This window comes from Podarcis pityusensis, assembly GCF_964106645.2.
Source record: "Podarcis pityusensis genome assembly, chromosome: 2".
Lineage (NCBI taxonomy): Eukaryota > Metazoa > Chordata > Lepidosauria > Squamata > Lacertidae > Podarcis > Podarcis pityusensis.
In genome coordinates this window covers 8312583-8331803 of record NC_138029.1, presented here as the reverse complement: position 1 = coordinate 8331803, position 19221 = coordinate 8312583, and the positions used below count along the sequence as shown (strand labels likewise).

The window sequence follows — 19221 nt, the reverse complement described above, 5'->3', positions numbered from 1 at the left end:
CAAAATCCCTCTAAGCTGCTGAAGAAGCAGAGTCTTTGTGAAGTGGAAACAGAATTAGGAATGCAATGACAGGCATGGGTTTCACACAGTCTCCCTGAAAACTGCGGCCATCAACACATCATGCCACAGATTTATGGGGTTACTCTCAGTGGAGACCCCTCCCCACCCCCAATAAGTAGCTGTCAGGTGTTGCCTTCACTGTGTTAGTATCATCTCTTACTGCATGTAGTATTTAACTTTCCCCTGTCTCTCATTCCTCTTCAGCCTTGGATTGAACTACGGGCCACCCTATGCTCTGCTTCAGGGACACGGGTGGTGCTGTGCTCTAAACCACAGAGCCTAGGGCTTGCCAATCAGAAGGTGGGCGGTTCAAATCCCCGCAACGGAGTGAGCTCCCATTGCTCGGTCCCAGCTCCTGCCCACCTAGCAGTTCGAAAGCATGTCAAGTGCAAGTAGATAAATAGGTACCACTCTGGCGGGAAGGTAAACGGCGTTTCCATGCGCTGCTCTGGTTCTCCAGAAGTGGCTTAGTCATGCTGGCCACATGACACAGTAAAACTGTCTGCGGACAAACGTCGGCTCCCTTGGCCAGTAAAGTGAGATGAGCGCCGCAACTTCAGAGTCGTCCACGGCTGGACCTAATGGTCAGGGGTATGTTTACCTTTACCTTTTTGCTCTGCTTCACTGAAGCCAAATTCTCCTACCCCTTCAGGATTATTTAAGCTGTGAGGGGAACTTGCCTTTCAGAAAGGGGTATAGGAGGTCTCTAGCATGTGGGCTCCAGGCCCAGTTATTGGAGTTACTTCTTCCCAGGCTAAAGGGTGATGTGGGGTAGAACTGTCTCAGAGGGTACATGTGATCTCTGTGTCCCAACAGATCTCTCTCTCTCTCTCTCTCTCTCTCTCTCTCTCTCTCTGTGTGTGTGTGTGTGTAGTAAAGTGGTAGCTGCCTGCCTGCCATACTCCTAAGCCCTCTGGCCATACTCCACTGCTGGAAGAGTATGACATTCAGCCTGCCCTCTGTCCCCACAAGCTAGGCTGCTGACCTCAGGTGCTGAAGGGCCCTGCCCTGCCGTCAGTGTTGAAGTATGATATGATGGTCAGTCGGTCAGTCTGCTTGTGTGTGTAGAATAGGGTGGGTGCCTTTTCATCCTCCACTCCAAGCAGCAGTCTTGGGTTGTGTTTGTGTATGCGCACTCTCAAGATCCAGTCTTCATAGCATAGTAGAACACCTGCTTTGCATGCAGAAGGTCTCAGGTTCCATCCCTGGCATCTCCAGTTAAAATAATAAGGTTTCAGCTTATGGGAAAGACCTTTCAGCCCCAGGTCCTGGAGAGCCATGACAATATAGGTCTAGATGGACTAACAGCACGACATCGTAGAAGGTTGCTTCCTACGTGAATAATCCAACTGCATTAGAGCCTTTAAATTGCAAGAGGGAATAGCCCATCACCATTTAAAGGATGCCAAGTCAGATTGACCTTGGAAGATGTGCCAGCTACGTGGCATCAGGGGTGGGGTTAGTGCAACAGTCCCATTCATTGCTCTATGCATGGACTGCACCTATGGCTATCATTGGTCAAGGGGCTAGAGTTGCCTGTGAATTTCATGTAATGGGCAATTTAAGAAAGTAAGACATCCACAGGAAATTCCCAAAAAGCTTTACAATGTTTCAATAATATTGCCATTGAATTTCAGGTAAAGCAAAACTCAAGCACACGAAAGCTTTGCGGGGATTTTAAGGCAAAAGGAAGAAACATTATTAGAGATAGATGGATCTCCCTTTTCCCTTCTTAAATTCTCTCTGTTTCCACAGTAATCTTTGGATTTATTTATTTTAATCCTCATGAAAAATTGGCATCACTCTAGTGCACATTTCTCCTAATCCACATATTTTTGCAAGAAATGTTCCTAATGCAATGCATTTTTAATGCCATTTTCACTAATTACATCAATGTTTGCGTGCACTTTTCCTTAACATATATGCACATTGTTTCATTGGAGAACTGCTTTGTAAAACTCAGAGAAGTTTGCATTTCGATGGGTAGCTGTGTTTCGGTTCATGTATTGGTTCGAGAAGCATGAATTGGGTAGTTTTTCATCAAAATGCAAACTAAATCAAATCTGTCTCCCATCCCTAAACATCAGCAAAATTTATAGGAGTCTTGTGTGCCTATATTTTTCATGTAGTCGTAAGCATAATAGTAGCACCTCTCTCCTAACTATTAATGCATATGATCTTGAGCAAACACTCTTAGTTTCCATTGTATTGTGAAGCTGCACTTCTCTGAATGCTTCACACACCACAGAAATTTAGTACTGCTGGGCTAGCAAGTAAGTTGCTAATAATGACTAGAGGTGTTGATGTTGCAAATGATACTGCCCTACTTAATGTTTTGCAATGATACTTGCACAATTTCAAGACATTAACTTCTCCCATTGTGATATGACACATTCACCATAAAAATCTATACAGCCTATCATTTATTTCTCAGGGCAGTCCAAAAGGTGCCCGTACAATCGGAGTTGGGCTTCTGTTGATTGTGTGTGTGTGTGTGTACTCGAAATATACAATGGTTACTAGGGAGGAGTATACAAGCTCCCCACCCCACCTCTTTGGATCAGGAATGGGAACATCTAGTCCTCCAGATGTTTCTGAAGAATAATTCTTTGAACCTTGGGAATGCTGGTTGGGATTCCAGCTGTTTCACTTGCAAATTCCCCCAAATATATGGTACATATGTCTGCTGCTGGCATCACATTAAAGGTAAAGGTAAAGGGACCCCTGACCATCAGGTCCAGTCGTGACAGACTCTGGGGTTGTGGCGCTCATCTCGCTTTATTGGCCGAGGGAGCTTCCGGGTCATGTGGCCATCATGACTAAGCCGCTTCTGGCGAACCAGAGCAGCGCACGGAAACGCCGTTTACCTTCCCGCCAGAGCGGTACCTATTTATCTACTTGCACTTTGACGTGCTTTCAAACTGCTAGGTTGGCAGGAGCAGGGACCGAGCAATGGGAGCTCACCCCGTTGCGGGGATTCGAACCGCCAACCTTCTGATCGGCAAGTCCTAGGCTCAGTGGTTTAACCCACAGTACCACCCGCGTCCCTGGCATCACATTAGGCAGGGCCTAATGTAGTGCACATGGAACACTTCGGGCTGCCTGGGGCTGGCAGGAGTCACACAAACAACTGAAGGGCACCATATTAGCCATACCTGTCTGCTACCTTTGCTCTGTGCTGAGATGGTTCATATCTGCACTCCAGATTGCTATTACTCCTGTAAAAGCTGGACTTGGCACTTAGGACATGCATGTGAGATTGCATGAATTCATCTCTGTGCTTGCCTGTGACATTAGGTGCGTGAATGCAAATAAGGAGCTCATTTTTTGTTACGTTAATGGGAAGCAGCCTTGGGAAAGTCTGAGCAGCCTTGAGACTATGGTTGGTGGGGATGGAGAAGGGGAAGAGTTAACTTTCTCCCTTCTACAGTTCTGACAAGAATAGCCAATCCAAAGGTACAGTTTGCGTTCCAAGGAACATTCCCTCCTTTGAGACCAATAGGAGCTTCCCTTGATATACAGGAAAGAGCTTCTGAAATGTTATTTTTATCAGGACCATGGCAGGGAGAGGAAAAACTAATATTCTCCTACCCAACCCATCCCCATGGTCCCAAGGTTGTTCAGGATTGCCTCATGAAGATGGAGAGGAAGTTGGATTAGCTCTGCTGTTGTTACACATGGAACACAAGCCATTTGAAACTGGGTCATGTTGGGGGGCTGGTTTTAAAGTAGTAAGTGATTCCATTGTGGGGATGGGCCATCCAAAGAGGTGGTAACTAAAGCTACCCTAGTTGGAATGACATGATGCAATGTTGTCCACTTGCTGAGTGTACCAACTTAATATTTTACATTATGTACATGGTTGTAGGCTGTGGGATAAGTTTCAGCTATGCAGGGCTAGCCCAAAACATTTTGGCACCTAAGCCAAACCACAAAATGGCACCCTCCCTCCCCCAAAGAAGAAAGGGTAAGTGAAGATCTACAACAGGAACAAGAGGGGAATACAGATCTACATCAGGATCTGCTGTCCCTATGGATCTGGCCACCTGAGGTGGTCACCTCTCGTTACCTCCTGGGTGGCCCTGCAGCTATGTATAGGATAGCATTTGAATGGTTGGAAAGCCTTCCCATCTTGATGACCCTACGGTTCAGAGATAAAAACACACCCTTCTCAATACCAGTGCCAAGCTGTTTCCCTCACCAGGGTGTGGTGTGGTGGATGACACAAAGAGAGGACACAGATGAGGGAGGGAACCCATTCATTGAATGAGGAGCACCACATTGGAATGGACACAGGGATGGAGAGAGTAGACCAGGGTCATCACAAGCTTGGACAATATATGCATGTGTGCATCTTGGAATTACCCAGCATGATGCTTGTCAGTGGACCCATAAACTAAGTCCACTAGAAAGCAATGTCATTAAGGCAGGCACAGGCAAACTTGGCCCTCCAGATGTTTTGGGACTACAACTCCCATCATCCCTGAACACTGGTCCTGTTAGCTAGGGATGATGGGAGTTGTAGTCCCAAAACACCTGGAGGGCAGAGTTTGCCTATGCCTGCATTAAGGTGATGTTTTTGCAAGTAATCATTCAATTAAGTAACAGAAGTGTATATGGGAACCAGCTGCCTGTAGATTCATCAAACAGTCTTAAAACTGAAAAATGCTACCCATAATGTAGCTCAACCATAGCATTCATTCTCTGCTGCATGGTTAAAGCTAGTCAGACTGGAGTCATTGCTTAGCTGAACTGATTTATTTAAAATAGAAGTTCACATGCACACACACAAAAGCAGAGGTTCACATTTTTAAAAAGCAACCCACCAGACGGTAAAAGGCATGCCCAAACCTGAGACAGTTTCCACTTTCTTGTTGGGCTATTCTCTGCTAGCAGTCATGCAGTGCTAAAGCTCTGTCACTGAGGTATAATTTGGCAGATACACAAGCAGCTGAAAAGCAACCCGACTCCCTTCCTCATTCACCAAAGACTGGTGTATTCAGTCTCATTTAGGCTGTCTGAATACCTTCACCTCTATCATTCACAGAAAGCACTTTGTCTTCTTTTGCAAACCGGTTTTGGTTATACATTCTTGGCTTGCATGAACACACAACTTTGTGCAAACCAGTGCCTAGATCGGGCATTTAAAAAGGGCTGGCAATGCAATTCTGTGCATGTCTACTCAGAATCAAGCCCCGCTGAATTCATTGAGGCTTACTCCCAGTCCCTGCCAAGGTAAATGTGTACAGGACTGCAGCCCAAGAGAAATTCTTAGAAGATAGATGTCTCTGGCTATTAACCATGGTATCAAACTGCAGGGCCATAGGAGTTTTGTAGCATCAACAAGACATTGCTAGAATCAAAATATCAGTCCATATCCCCACCTCCCTTCCAGGGAAAATACAGCAAGTTTTTTTTTTAAAAAAGCTAACCTATGACCCATTTGAGATACATATATATGATCATTTACAGTATTAAGACCCTGTCTGGAAGCACCCAAAGTTTGTATAAAGAAGCCATTTCCCAGGACAAAACAAAAGGAGAGAAGCAAGAAAGGGTGCAAAAGTCTGGGTATTTGCAGGTAAGAAATAGACCTTTAACAGAATATTTTCAGCAGGAAGCTATGTACTTATTTTTTCATCATCAGAATACACAGCATTACCAAATGAAATAACCCTTCCCTTTCACTGTAGGTGTTGGAACTTGCTTTCGTAATCAGTTAGCCTGAAATGACAACATCCTCTTAAAATCAGTGTTTTGGGTGATCAAGGGGTTTAACTGGAGCTGGAGGAAAGCCCCTGGGGGCTCCTGCCTTACCTCCGTTTGATCTTAGAATAAGGGACCACAAAAATAGCAACAGTCTTTATCCTGGTTATGCAGAAGTTGTTTGATACTCAGAATTCACTGTGAATTGAAAGTGACATAAGATTAGGGAGCCAATAAAGGTGGATGGACCTGTCCCCAAGGATTGTTCTGAAAAGTACAAGAATTGCTGAGTCAAGGTACAAATGCTGAATCAACAACTTCAGGCATGCAGAAACCCAAAGTCTAGATTTAACCTCTTGATGCGCAAGGAGAAGCTGCTGCTACATGTTTAACGTTGGAGCTCTTCACACTCTGGGTGCTAAATCCTTCGGGAGGAGGGGTATGGCTGTCTCCACATGGGAGACCCGCATCTCCACAGGGAGCCATGCCTCTTTTGAAACCTGCTGGGCTGCAGGGATCTCTTCCATTTGTCATAATGTGCCCACCTCTTCCGGGTCCACAGTGGTGGTCAGGATTGCACACAACAGCGCCCTGGCTCCTCTGTACAGCTGTGGAGGGAAAGGGAAGGAAGGGACCACATGATGAAATATATAGAAAGGATCCACAAAAACAGAAAGAAATGAATTAAGTTAGCAATGGCATTTCTGGAGGCATCTCTTGGAGGTACTTACAGATGTTCACAGCACATTCTCCATCGCCCATTCTAGAAGGAATTAAATAGATTGAAATATCTCATTAGCTGAATATTAGGCCTAAATCACCAACAGTTTCATAGCTAGAAATAGGTTGTGCATGTATATGTGCATATCTCTCTCTCTCTGTGTGTGTCTGTCAATCTATCCATCTGTCTGTCTATCTATCTATCTATCCATCCATCCATCTGTCTGTCTGTCTGTCTGACTGACTTACTGACTGTCTGTCTAGGTATGGCCCTTTAAAGAAGCAATCCAAACTACCCAGATAGGGGGACAACATACAGAAAAAACAATGACTTGGCAAAGGCCAGCATTAAACAGCACCCACAGCAGTAAATTCTCAGTGAGAAAAGGTAAAAGGTAAAGGATCACTGGATGGTTATGTCCAGTCAAAGGTGACTACAGTGATAGCTCTGGATGCAAACAGGATCCTTTCCGGAGCCCTGTTCGCATGCTGAGTAGAGTGTAACCCTTGACTGCGCGTCTGCGCGTGCGCAGGTCACAATTCGCTGCTTCCGTGCATGCACGTGATGTCATTTTGAGCATCTGCGCATGCACTAGCGACGAAACCCGGAAGTAACGTGCTCCGTTACTTCTGGGTCGCCGCAGAGCGCAACCCGAAAATACTTAACCTGAAGCTACATCAACCTGAGGTATGACTGTATGGGGTTGCGGCGCTTATCTTGCTTTGAGGCCGAGGGAGTCTGCGTTTGTCCACAGACAGCTTTCCGGGTCATGTGGCCAGCGTGACTTACCCACTTCTGGCACAACAGAACACAATGATGGAAACCAGAATGCACGGAAATGCTGTTTACCTTCCTGCCGCAGCAGTACCTATTTATCTACTTGCACTGGTGTGCTTTTGAACTGCTAGGTTGGCAGGAGCAGGGACAGAGCAATGGGAGCTCAATGAGAAAGTCACCACCCAAGCGCAGGTAGGAAAAAGCCTGGGAAAGGTCAAACTAGCAGGTCCTTCATGTTGTGAATGCTACCTGTCACCACCTGGGGGCACGTTTATCAGAAAATATTCTAGCTTGTAAAATTGGTGAGTTTAAATCCTCCTGTATTAAATTTTCTCATTGTGCCGCTTATTATTTTTTAAGAATGTAAGAAAAATAAAATGAGAACCTGGCACAAGGTCATGTTACATTCATTCTCCCCTCCTTTATTCTGATCACTTGTGCATTGGAAAAAAATGCACACAGAACATATATACTTTGTTGTGTTTGCTTCTATACTTTTTACGAAGTGCTTTGCACATGACTAAATGTCAAGGAACCTCTGCATCTATGCTATGGAACTTCTGTACATTGCAAAGGATTCTGTGGAGTCTGTGGCATATTCCAGGTGTCCATTCTAGGTGTTTGTGTGTGTGTTGCTACCATCTTAGATAGACTGAAAGCGTAGCCTACAGAACACGTTCTCTGTTGCGGCTGCATATGGCAAAGGAGGATAAATAATGGAGAACTAGCTGTCTTCCAGTGAATTTTGAATCATTACTGATTTGCTTGTGGACCTTTATATGTGCAGTGCATGACTAACACTCTCATTGCTTTCTGATAGCTGCCTGCAAGAATTGGAATCTCCCTTGCCCCACAACATACCGTATTTTTCGCTCTATAGGACGCACTCCCCCCCCCAAAAAAATATGAAGGGGAAATGTGTGTGTGTCCTATGGAGCGAATGCAGGCTTTTGCTGAAGACTGGAGAGCGAGAGGGGTCGGTGCGCACTGACCCCTCTTGCTCTCCAGGCTTCAGGAAGCTATCCACAAGCCTTCGGAGCGCGGCGGGAGTTCCCGCTGGGCTCTGAAGGCTTGCGGATAGCAGCCTGCAGCCTGAAGCCCGGGGAGTGCAGTGCCAACTTCCGCTGTGCTCCCTGGGCTTCAGGCAGCTATCCAGAAACCTGGAGGGGAAATAATTTCCCCCTAAAACTAGGTGCGCCCTATGGTCCGGTGCGCCCTATGGAGCAAAAAATACGGTAAGTATATGGTAGGGGTGGGGAACATGTGACTCTCCAGATGTTGCCGTGCTACAGCTCCTGGTTTTTGAGCTGAAAACTGTATCACAGAATTTGGAGAAGTGTGAGATCTGAAGACTAATTACATCTCAAGCCAAGTATTAGTCTGGGAGATGTGAATTAAGTCAGTTCACTTAAAAATGTGGACCAAACAAAAATAACCTTCATCCCTATTTGTGATACAGTTACCAGCCCCTCCAAAAAACACACACATCAAGGTGCATTTTTAAAAGCATAGTTTGAAATAAAATATATTTAGAAATCTGCATTTTGAAATAAAGTGATATAGGAATGTATGTTTGCAAAGAAAACATGTTTACAAATATGTATTCGTCTGGAGATTTCCTGTGCGGATCTTTTTTATGCAGATTAATTCAGAAACAACACAATAAGGGTATTCACGTGTTACATTCAACAACTGTACAGTTTGCATATCTGTGCATGCCATAGGTTGATTTGTATTATACAAATCAACAAATGTACACACTTAATATTGCAGTGAAACTTTGACATTTGCTTTTCTGGGGGAGCTTTTCTAAAATAGACTTTCAAATGGGTCCAGAAGAGTCTCACCTGAACTCCTCTCCTTCCAGCAGTTTCCTGTAGGTGGCAATCTCAATATCCAGGGCCAACTTGAGGTTCATCAGGGCCTGATATTCCCGTAGCTGGCAAGCCATGTCCTGCTTGGCTTTGTGCAAGGCCTCCTCCAGACCTGCCAGTTTGCATTTGGCATCCTTCACCGCCATCTCCCCACGTTCCTCAGCTCCAGCTACCTCCTCTTCCAGTTTGCAGCGCTGTCGGCACAGAACACACAGAGGGAAGGCGAGAGACAAAGAAAAGAGCACACGACAACAAGGTTCTGTAGCATGAACAGTCTAAGATGAATCTCCATTCTCCTTTGGTTTTCACATGACTATCAGATGGGTGGTGGCATGAGAAAAGTTCTTGAACAGCTTGTGAGTGGCTGTTCCCCAGGCTTGCACGACTCTACACTCAGGTCCAGTGGCACAGATTCAGGAGGCAAAGGAGGAGGGAAGAGGGGGAAGTTCCATTGCAGAGTGGAACTCCTTGCACTTAGGAGATGTGTTAGGTACCACCCAATGGACATCAAAGGGAACAAGATACCGTATTTTTCACTCCATTGGACGCACCGGACCATAGGACACACCGGATCATAGGAGGGGGAGAACAGGGAAAAAAATTTTTTCTTGTTCTCCCCCTCTAAAACAAGGTGCGTTCAAGGTACATTCACCAGAGCTTGTGGGGCTGGCAGTGGGGGGAAGAGCTGCTTCCCCCCACCGCCAGCCTCAAAGATCCCTGAAGCCTTTGGAGCTCAGCGCCCCGCTGCCCTGGAGAGGTTTGCGCGCAGCCGTCCCCAAGCTAGAGCAGCGAGACGGAGCCCTCCGTCTCACTGTTCTGGCTTGGAAACAGCCTTGCTAGCTTCTGCAGGACAGCGGGGTGAAGGCACCCCGCTGCCCTGCAGAGGTTTGCGCGCAGCCGTCCCCAAGCTAGAGCAGCGGGACGGAGCCCTCCGTCTCGCTGTTCTGGCTTGGGAACAGCCTTGCTAGCTTCTGCAGGACAGCGGGGTGAAGGCAGCCTGCATTCGCTCTATAGGACGCACACACATTTCCCCTTAATTTTTGGAGGGGGAAATGTGCGTCCCATAGAACGAAAAATACGGTAGTTCTCATCTTGATGTTTTGGAGCACACATCCAACTCACTAAGGATTGCACATAATGAAACAAACCTTATCTCTTCTTCCAACACAGGCAGAATGGGTCTTGAATAACATATCCCCTTCTTAAGATGACATTGTGATAATCAGCCACAAGAACTGTTAATATTAGCCCCATCACCGTTATGACACTCCTCAACAATAGTGGTGGTCTTGTTGCAGCCAAGCTCCACTGGTCATTCTCACCTGGGATTTGACATTTGAGATTTCAGCCTGCAGTCGGTGAACCATCCGAGTCAGCTCACCAAGTTCATCCTTGACATTGCGTAGATTGTCACAGTGTTTGGCAGCTGTTGTCCTCAGCTCCTGGTACTGCAAGGAGAGAAGTGATGTGGCTGAGCAAAATACCAATACATCTGAAACCCATATGGATAAGTTGAACCTGCTTGCCAAACACATACTCTCTCACTGAGCTATAGATGCCACCTATCACAGGCAAGTGTTCCTCTACACCAGCGGCTCTCAACCTGTGAGGCCCCAGATGTTGTTGGCCTACAACTCCCATCATCCCTGAGCTCTGGCCTTGCTAGCTGGGGGTGATGGGAGTTGTAGTTCAGCAACATCTGGGAACCCATAGATTGAGAAAGGCTGCTCTTCACCCAGCTTCCTCCAACCTGAGGCCCTGTAGCTGTTGTTGTGACTACAGCTCCCATCATCCCTGACCATTGACCACATGGCTAGGGCTGAAATGAGTTGGAGTCCAACAATATTTGAAGGGCACCAGGCTGAGGCAGGCTGGCCTGCATTATGGAGCCAATGAGGAGAAGCTGACACAGGGGAGCTGTTTTAGGTGGTCATCCCATGGAATGCATATCAGGTGATTCCAGCCTTATTATGTGTGTCACCCAGAAAACTATTGTCACTAGGTGACTAATACACCAATGTGGTGTAGTGGTTAAAGTGTCAGACTGGGACCTGGGTAGCCAGGGTTCAAATCTCCACTCAACTATGAAGCTCATTGGGTGACCTTGGGCCAGTCACTGACTCGCTGCTTAACCTACCTCACAGAGTTATTGTGGGGAAGACCTTGGAGAAAAGGGAGGGATATACTGTAAATGCAACAAACAACCAGGAGGAGGAGGAGGAGCTGGTCCATCTAGTCCAGCATCCTCCTGTCATCACAGTGGCTAACCAGAAGCCTCTGGGAAACCTACAAGCAGGATTTGATGACAAGAGTACTCTCCCTCTCCTGTGTGTTCCAGCAACTGGTATGGAGAAGCACTGCTGTCTCCAGCAATTTAGGTGGAGCATAGTCGTAATGGCTAGTTTGGGGTACACACACACACACACACACACACACACACACACACACACATATAATGGAGATGTTCAAGAAGATAGATCAATGAACCTGGCACTGGCACCAAGCCTCAGCCTCGGCTCGACTCCGGGAGGCAATGTCTTCGTACCGACGGTGGAACTCTTCAATGATGCAGCCCACATCCAGGCCTCGGCTGTTGTCCATTTTCACTGTGACACAAGTGTCTGAGATGCATGACTGCAACTCACATATTTCCTATGAATTACACAGAACACATTCAGCCTGTGGCTGTTGAATTTCCTTTTTTAATGTCACAATTCTGAGTTGGATAGTAAACTGTTTTACTTGGGATAAGTTTTTTTAAGTCTAAAAAAAGGATGCTTGCACCTGGACCTTAAACATGTTTATGTCTACATAAAGTGGTATTCACACATAATATTCAACAAGTATACAATCTGAATGCCTGTGTACACAAATAGTTGAGGTACACATTCAGGTGTGACAATGACCCTGTGTACATATCAGTTGAGCTGTACAAGTCAAGAAGGGTACATTTATTTCCACTTATTTCAGGGGCTCTTAGGATGACAGCCTTCATCTTAAATAAGAAGGGAGGGGAGCCTCTGACCTTTCAGACGGGACCATGGGAACCATTTTGTGATGACAACCAAGCAGCATGATGAAATATAAACATTCCTTGTTACCTCTTCAAATGTATTTCTGTAAAAGCAGATGTCTTGCATTAAAGTTTCCACCTTGGCTTCTTTCTGTGATTTGTCCATGAAGACACAATCCACTTCCTAGGAGAAGACAAAAAGGTACAGTGCTGAAGCAAAGTTTCATCACAGCTCCTACTATCTGGGTTGCCTAGACAGCTAGTTAGTGAGGAGTATTGTTGTACATCACTTGCACTCGGTTACAGCTGATGTAACTGAGTGCTTTGTCAATAAAGAATTAAAAATCCAGTTGCTTACCCTCATTGTTCTGGTTGCGTTCAGGACATTTATGAATAATTTGCACTTTCATAAAAGGTTTATCTAGCTGGTATACAATATGCAAAGCTATAATAAAATCATCAAAAGCATCCATGAAGACATTGTTAAAAATCAATAAAACATAAATAAATACTGATCTGCTTGAAGTGCTTCAAGCCAGGTCTTTTGAATCTTCACCTAGACCAGGGAAGGAGAACCTGAGGCCTTTCAGATGTTGCTGGACTCCAGCTACCATCAGCCCCAGGCAGCATGAGCAATGGGGAAAGATGATGGAAATTGTAGTCCCTCGTCACATGGAAGGCCACAGATTAACCTACTTTGGTCAAGTCACTACACTGCATTGGTTCTCCAGAACAAAATGATCATATTCTTGCGATACTTCTTCTCTACATCTGATCCATTTTGATACCATACCAACAAACCACCAACAATTCTCTCAAGGTCTTTAGCAGAAATATGGCCCATCACTTGCCTTTTTAAGTGCAACATATTCGTTTTCAGCACAGGTCCTTCGACTGCATTCTTCCTCAAACCTGGGGAGGTTATAAAGACAGACTTTATGCGTTAGTGACTAATAATTAATATCACCATGTTGAACCACAAAGAAAGAAAGGCCTTTCTAAATAGAAGGTCATTATGTCCTCAAATGACTAGCCGTATAGTGACTTGTTAAGGCTTGGGGTCTCATTGAAATAGTCCACTTATGGGTAGGCTGGACCACTTCCTAATCAAAGCTGGCCCTAACATTAGGCAGAGTGGTGGCAATGGCAAGGAGTGGCAACAAGTTGTTGGAAGACAGAGCAGTGAGTTTTGTGTGATCTGCCCTGCACTGTCTAAGCTAGCCAGCTGTCCCATCACCAATGTTGGAATAAGATTCAACTGCCTGTCTGGCTGGTTTGTGTATACAGAATGGTGGTGGTGTCAGGAAGCCACCATCATTCCTTTGCATCAGGCAGCAAAATGTATTGGGCAGGCCATGTTGTTCATATTCCAGGCACAGGCTCCATGGCTCACATGACTCAAGGTGCCCCCCTCATGCAAAGGTCCCAGCTTATAGAAAATGTAGCCAGTTGGGGAAAAGTGGGAAATGAATGAATGAATGACAGGAGTTTGGGCCATTGGTCATCATGACCCACTACCAGGTTGTGGCCTGGTCTGATGTGGGTCACAACAGCAGCACAGCCACCATACAAATATCTATTGGCACTGGGTCACCCAGTGCATCGGGGACGCAGGTGGCACTGTGGTCTAAACCACTGAGCCTCTTGGGCTTGCCAATCAGAAGGTCGGCAGTTCAAATCCACATAATGGGATGAGCTCCCATTGCTCGGTCCCTGCTCCTTTCAACCTAGCTGTTTGAAAGCACACCAAAAAGTGCAAGTAGATAAATAGGTACCGCTCCAGTGGGAAGGTAAATGGCGTTTCCGTGCGTTGCTCTGGTTTCGGTGTTCCATTGCGCCAGATGCGGCTTAGTCATGCTGGCCACATGACCCGGAAAAACTGTCTGAGGACAAACGCTGGCTCCCCCGACCTGTAAAGTGAGATGAGCACGGGAACCCCAGAGTCTGCTACTGGACTTAACTGTCAGGGGTCCTTTACCTTTTCAGCACCCAGTGCATGATTGGGTTAAAGGTGGGTGCCAGGTCTGAAAAAGTTGAAGAGTTCTCAATGTGAGCATTGAGAGCATTGAGCCAATGGCCACCTGCTGCCAAGCAGTGCAACTCACACCACACGGCTTCCCACAAAGAATCCTTGGAGCTGTAGTTCAACCGTCACAGAGCTACAGTTCCCAGCACCTTTAACAATCTACCTTGAACCCAGATTTACCACTTCATTGAGGAAAACATGGTGGGCCTAATGCAGAGAATAACCTGCAGAGAATAACCCTGTTATTCAGCCATGCTGCTGTTGCGACCCACCTCAGACCAGGCCACTTAGAAGAAAAATGCTGAACCCAGCCCTGGAGTTCACCTCTTCTTGTTCCCTTCCATGCTTTCTCTCCAATTGTTCATTTCGACCTTCAGCTGATTCCTCTCCCATTCCAGGCACTCCAGCTCCTTCCTCAGCCTACTGATGTATTCGCTAAACAGGGGCTCCATGTGGCTTTTCTGGCGCTTCTTCTCCTTCAAGAAGTCCCACTTGGTCTTCAGCATCAGGTTGTGCTGCTCCAGGAACCGGACCTGAATGGAGAGCAAAAGCAGCTTAAGGGAGACCATTTTTTATTTTTATTTTTAAAAAGGGTGATGTATTGGTTGATCATGTTATTTATTCACATGCTATGTAAGAAACTAGACAGCTTCTCAAAAAGCAGAGACATCACCTTGCCAACAAAGGTCTGTATAGTCAAAGCTATGGTTTTCCCAGTAGTGATGTATGGAAGTGAGAGCTGGACCATAAAGAAGGCTGATCGCCGAAGAATGGATGCTTTTGAATTCTGGTGCTGGAGGAGACTCTTGAGAGTCCCATGGACTGCAAGAAGATCAAACGTATCCATTCTGAAGGAAATCAGCCCTGAGTGCTCACTGGAAGGACAGATCCTGAAGCTGAGGCTCCAATACTTTGGCCACCTCATGAGACGAGAAGACTCCCTGGAAAAGACCCTGATGTTGGGGAAGATGGAGGGCACAAGGAGAAGGGGACGACAGAGGACGAGATGGTTGAATAGTGTTCTCGAAGCTACCAGCATGAGTTTGACCAAACTGCGGGAGGCAGTGGAAGCCAGGAGTGCCTGGTGTGCTCTGGTCCATGGGGACACAAAGAGTTGGACATGACTAAACAACAATGTAAGAAACTAAACTGGAGAAATATGCTTGGCTGGAACGTTCAACCATCCAAACCCCCATGCACTTTGAACTGGTCCCCATGTGCACTGTGATACAGACACAGGAAGGTCCTACATGTACTTCAGTTGAGAAGGCAGATATATGTGCAGAGAAATGCTTCTGCTGATCTGCCTCCATACAACACAGAATGTCTATAAGGGCATAGATTGGGGTTGAGGATTCCCATGTCCTGGGTGGACCACATGTGACCTTCTGGAATTCCCTATCTGGCCCTTGACAGTCCCCCAGGCCACATCCAATTCTGAGCAACACCAGCCTTTCTTTGCACTTCCCTTGCATGTTTTTGCCTAGCTGGAATATGTTCACGAACTCTGATAATGCTGCTTGCTTGCCTGGGCAGAGGATAGAGAGGGGCGTGTGAGATATGAATAAACCAGGCTATGGCTAAAAAGTAAAATTCCCATTCCTTGCTCTGCCCACTTTTGCTCTAACCTTCACTAACAGGTGGCCCCCAGAAGGTTGCCAAGAAAGGAATGTGGCCCTTGAGCTAAAAAATGTCATCACCCCTTGATTACGGTATCAGAGAGCATTATTTTCACTCTTTTTTGTACCATGTGACATAGAGGGCCACCCCAGCCATGCCTTTCTCCCATGTAGCTGATTTGGGTGTATCCACAAGGAGGAAAACACATGCAAAGGGATTTCACTGGGACTGAAACCCCCATATCAGTTTTGCAGAAAAGTTCTGCACGAGGACTATCCTATCTGCCATTGCAACAGATCCTTACATATGTTGTTTCTGTATCCATTACAACAACCCTGTAAGGAAGGCAGATGAATATATTTGCAGAGGGGAGCAGGGATTGACACTGAAAGAATACTATCTCTAAGTTGAGAGAGGAACAGGGGGCATTTACCGTATTTTTTGCTCTATAAGACTCACTATTTCCCTCCTAAAAAGTAAGGGGAAATGTGTGTGCTTCTTATAGAGCGAATGCGGGCTGCGCAGCTATCCCAGAAACCAGAACAGCTTTCGCAGCAATCCCTCTTGCTGTTCTGGCTTCTGGGATTCAGAATATTTTTTTTCTTGTTTTCCTCCTCCAAAAACTAGGTGCGTCTTATGGTCTGGTGCGTCTTATAGAGCGAAAAATACGGTGAATTCACAACGCCTATCCATTAGCTCCTGCCTGCAGCCAGCAAGTGCTATGCTAATGGAGTGATCCTGGAAAAAAATTATTTTGTATTTTTATTTCTTATGTCTGATTTCCCAAGCACATTCTGCTACATGTATAATATAAGTGTAAACATTAGTGCCTGGAATACTATTTTGTGCTCTGGAAGGAAGAAAAGAAGGAAAATTTATAGAAACATTGGCAGAGTTAGTTTCCTCAGAACAGAATACGCTGGAGGCTTATTGTGCTTTTACAATAAGTAAAGTTGTATTGTTGCAAATGCGTAGGGTACCTGACCAAGCATTATGGGAGAATACAGAGAGCACCCATCTCTCCTTTCAAAAAGTGGGCAGTGTAGATTTAATATATAGAATAAGAGAACAAGAAGAATGTATGTTTAAAGAAGACTGGAAAATGTTTACTGAATATATGGGTGAAAATTGTGTTCATTTAAAAACGGTGGTAGCATTAAGATAAATTCAACAATGTAAATAAGTTTTGATAGCTGAAAGAAAAGTGAATAAGATGGACTATAACTGGAAATTGTTTTAGTTTAATAATGATATTGTAAATCTGTTACTTTTAACTACAAGGAAACTCAGAAGGGAGGGACTAGAGGAAGTCAACCAAGATGTTTAAAAGGTTGGATTTGTAAAGAATTAAGTTTGCTGTTATTATTTATCTGTTTATTGTTCCTTTTTTCTTCTTTCGTTCATTGATGTATTTTTCTCTTTTTTCTGTTTTTATGTGTCATTCTGCTTTGTGGTTTTTTGTTATAATTGTGGAAAATCTAATAATTTTTTTTTTTTAAGTTTTGATAGCTGTAACAATGGATTACTGAATGGTTTAATTCATGTGTTTGCAATAAGTTTTTCAAAAGCATCTTACAAATTCACTGTTCAGGGAGGATACCGGACTAGATGTGACTTGCCCAAGACAACAAACTGAATCCAAAGCAGATATGGGGGCTTATTCCCAAGCCTCACTTGATCCCCACAACCATTTCTGCTTCAGAAGGCAAATGTGTCAGACTTGGGAACAAGTGAATTGGCCGAGACCACAAATTTCCAGCCTCTGCAAAACTAAACCATCAAAATATTCAAATCCCAAAACATTAAGTTCTGATAACCCAAGCCCCAAAACATTAATTTCCTTTCAATGTCTTCCCAAAATCAATTCACCCCCTCCCAAATTTTCTCAACAACAACAGCAACAAAAAAGTGCCCCCCAGAAGAGCTTCAGCAGGTTTTTAAATTGCTGCCGGAAGTGTTTTATTCCATTCTCTGGCATTTCCCAAACTGTTAATTTCCACATTATACTTGAGCATTCACATGATGTAAAAGCTACTTCTGGAGAGGTAATGGAATATAACTCATGTTTAGGGGTCATTTCTATATTACATAATTCGGGGGGGATCCCTATGCAGCCCCCTTAACCTGAAAAATTGTGAAAGTGGTGAAATTTGGGGCAGTATACCAGCATACATTTGGGACGCGGGTAGCGCTGTGGGTTAAACCACAGAGCCTAGGACTTGTCGACCAGAAGGTCAGTGGTTCGAATCCCCGTGACAGGGTGAGCTCCCGTTGCTCGGTCCCTGCTCCTGCCAACCTAGCAGTTTGAAAACACGTCAAAGTGCAAGTAGATAAATAGGGAAGGTAAATGGTCTTTCCGTGCACTGCTCTGGTTCGCCAGAAGCAGCTTAGTCATGCTGGCCACATGACCTGGAAGCTGTACGCCGGCTCCCTCGGCCAATAAAGCGAGATGAGCGCCACAACCCCAGAGTCGGCCACGACTGGACCTAATGCTCAGGGGTCCCTTTACCTTTACCATTACCAGCATACAGCTGTTTCCAGGCGAGGATCATGGGGAAACAAATTCACACATGTGCAGAAATTGTGGGAGAGTAGTGTGTCACTGGTGTGAGTGACATTTAATGCAACATGCTGGTATATAAGTAAGGGGGTGGGGAGAGACCACAGATCCATAGTGCAACAGGCACTGAAGTGTGAAAGGAACATTAGCAAACTTGAGCGAAGAACTAGCGTTATAATCAGGTAAAGCAACACAATATGTCCCACTGAATGAACCCACTGTTGGCTCTTTTGAAACTGTTTTTATTGTATGCTGTGAACAGTCCTGCAACTAAAAAATAAATAAAAATCAAAGAGCAATATGCAAAATGATCTCAGCAAAATAAAGAGAAAGAAAGTTCCAATTTCTCCCTTCTCCCTCATGATTACTCTGCATCCTTCCGCATTCTCTATCTACACACAAATACAGAGCCAATGACCTGCGATTTTCACACTGTTAATGCTTGGGTCAATCCTTTGTCTTCAACCACATACAATTATCTGACCACTGCTTGATTGGCTTGAAAGCCCATTCAGCTCAGCATCCTGTTTCCATAGTGGCTAACCAGAGACCTCTTAGAAGCCCACAAACACACTATGAGTGCTCTCCCCACTTGTTCTTCTGGACAATTTCTAATCTGGATTTTTCTGTTGGCATTGGCATGCTGAAAAAGTTGCTTCAGGTGTGCACAGGTCGTTCTTGATTCCACACCACATGGTTTCTAGAGCCACAAATCCAGTAAGCTCTAAACAGACCAGAATCTAGTAGAAAAAGAAAAAAGAAAACTCCCAAACCTTCTGCAAATAAGCTATAGTAACTTGGGAAGCTGCCTTATGCTAAATCAGACAACTGGTCCATTGCTCCAGGCATGGCCAAACTTGGCCC

General features: G+C 45.2%; 1 protein-coding gene across 1 annotated transcript in view; it reads right to left on the bottom strand.

Annotated features, from left to right (window-relative positions):
• Positions 1 to 6114: 6114 nt before the first annotated feature.
• LOC308471483 (keratin, type II cuticular Hb5-like) overlaps positions 6115 to 19221 on the bottom strand; it is a gene marked incomplete at both ends in the record, with an annotated part of 15964 nt that continues 2857 nt past the window's right edge. The window contains 8 exons of the mRNA XM_080995481.1: positions 6115 to 6374; positions 6498 to 6529; positions 9112 to 9332; positions 10461 to 10586; positions 11626 to 11790; positions 12240 to 12335; positions 13003 to 13063; positions 14502 to 14710. Coding sequence (XP_080851607.1) covers positions 6115 to 6374; positions 6498 to 6529; positions 9112 to 9332; positions 10461 to 10586; positions 11626 to 11790; positions 12240 to 12335; positions 13003 to 13063; positions 14502 to 14710 — 1170 coding nt within the window. The remainder of the gene's footprint in view (positions 6375 to 6497; positions 6530 to 9111; positions 9333 to 10460; positions 10587 to 11625; positions 11791 to 12239; positions 12336 to 13002; positions 13064 to 14501; positions 14711 to 19221) is intronic.